Source organism: Mandrillus leucophaeus, unplaced genomic scaffold (assembly GCF_000951045.1).
Source record: "Mandrillus leucophaeus isolate KB7577 unplaced genomic scaffold, Mleu.le_1.0 Scaffold230, whole genome shotgun sequence".
Lineage (NCBI taxonomy): Eukaryota > Metazoa > Chordata > Mammalia > Primates > Cercopithecidae > Mandrillus > Mandrillus leucophaeus.
This window is the reverse complement of record NW_012102366.1, coordinates 867,442-869,187: the sequence shown is the minus strand read 5'-3', so window position 1 is coordinate 869,187 and position 1,746 is coordinate 867,442. Positions and strand designations below refer to the sequence as shown.

At 59.6% G+C, this 1,746-nt stretch overlaps 1 protein-coding gene across 2 annotated transcripts in view; it reads right to left on the bottom strand.

The window, feature by feature from the left end:
* The window catches only part of PRKACA (protein kinase, cAMP-dependent, catalytic, alpha), a 31,959-nt gene that overhangs the window by 23,536 nt on the left and 6,677 nt on the right, over positions 1-1,746 (bottom strand). Inside the window, exons 1-3 of one of the 2 annotated variants that reach the window (XM_011981785.1) lie at positions 1,146-1,728; positions 779-840; positions 192-320 (exon numbers count right to left, since the gene is read on the bottom strand). In XM_011981785.1, the coding sequence (XP_011837175.1) occupies positions 192-320; positions 779-840; positions 1,146-1,344 (390 nt within the window). In that variant the 5' untranslated portion in view covers positions 1,345-1,728. Of the gene's footprint in view, positions 1-191; positions 321-778; positions 841-1,145; positions 1,729-1,746 lie in introns of those variants that run through there. The other variant, XM_011981786.1, reaches the window with a different exon arrangement.

Here is a 1,746-nt window from a genome sequence, read left to right as displayed (position 1 = left end):
GCTGAGGCAGGAGAATCGCTTGAACCAGGGAGGTGGGGGTTGCAGTGAGCCGAGGTCGCGCCACTATACTCCAGCCTGAGCAACAAAGCAAGACTCTGACTCAAAAAAACAAAGCAAGTGAGTGAACGGGTGGATAGGGCACTCCAAGGAGTGGGCACAGTCCAGGCAAAGGCGAGGACGGGCCACCTCACCTTCTGTTTGTCGAGGATCTTCATGGCATAGTGGTTCCCGGTCTCCTTGTGTCTCACCAGCATCACCCGCCCGAAGGAGCCCGTGCCGAGGGTCTTGATTCGTTCAAACTGATCCAAGTGGGCTGTGTTCTGTGGGCAGAGGGGTCGGCAGGCTCAGGGTGCATCCTCCCCGCGGCCTGGTGGGCTAAGGTCTGAGGCATCCCCTCTGCCACCGGCAGAGGGGGCCCCGGGGAACACGTAGGGTCAGCGGGGTTGAGGACGGGGGCGGAAAATCAAGATGGCAGAGGGCGCATTCCTTAAGGCGGGTGGCGGGGGCCAGATCCGGCCCTGGCCTGGGGCCTGGAGCTACTGGCAGCTGTGCTAGGGGCAGGGGCGGGCTGTTGGAAGGGGTGGTGGGATGGGGGTGCCTGGCATTGGGCAGTCAGGTGTCTCCACACAGGAGCCCCCATGGGCACCTAGGGAGTGAATGGGGAGGGTCTGAAGCCTTCTACGGGGTTTCTGAAATTCTAGCTGTGTTGCTGGGACGCAGCCGGGGGCTGGGGGTCACCAGCTCACCCCTCCCCGGACTCTGTACCCAGTGGCCTTACCTGAGCGGGACTTTCCCATTTTTTAAGAAAATCTTCTTTGGCTTTGGCTAAGAATTCTTTCACTGAAAGGGAGAGAGGGGAGAGTTAGACAGAGACTTCCATTTCACCGGGGCGGGTTCAGGTGATTTCTGGGGAGATACTTGGTAGAAATTGGGGTGCAGTTCCCTCAACCTAGAGCCTGACCTTTTTATGGTGCCTCTGGGGGCCCTGGCCGGGCCGTGGCCTGGGCCTCCCTTGCTACAGAGAGGTGGGATCCAGCTGCTACTCCATCCAAAGTGGGGTACAGAGAGTCTCCGGGGTCACTCCCAGGGGAACGGAGGGAGGCACCCAGGCAGGCCAGCCCACCCCCACTCGCCCCAGTTCTGACCGACATTCCACGGCCAGGGCCGACGCCAGCCGAGGTATTTATAGCCTTGGGATTTGGCTGTTCCTCTGGCCCCTTCTCTGGGGAGGCCGGGCCTGGGATGGAGGCCTCGGGGGCTCGGGTAGCAGGCGCCCTTGGGGGGCTCAGCTGTCACCTTGGCCCCCAGCTGGCCCTGTTCCTCTCGTGTCAATCGCAAGGGCATTGCTCCAGAGCTGGTTCAAGGGAAGTCTCACCCGATGCCCACTCCTCGGCCCCACGGCATCCCAAGGCGAACATCACCGCCTGGCTAACGTTGAAACTTCCCCGGCAGACCCTGTGCCGGCTGCTGTCTACACTGTCTCATCTGACTCGCTCGGCAACCTGCCTTGTATCCATTGTGTCCGTTTAACAACCCAGAAAACAGGCTTGAAAACAGTCATTCTTATCTCTGCTGAGACGCAGCCCAGCAAAGTGGCTAAGGGCCAGGACTTGGGGACAAGATCCAGTTCAGAGCCCAGCCTGGTCTCTGATGAACTCTGTGACTTTGGGCAACTGATCTCACCTCTCAAGGCCTCAGTTTTCCTCATCTGTAAAGTGGGGTGGTTTTTTTTGGTTTTTTTTTTTT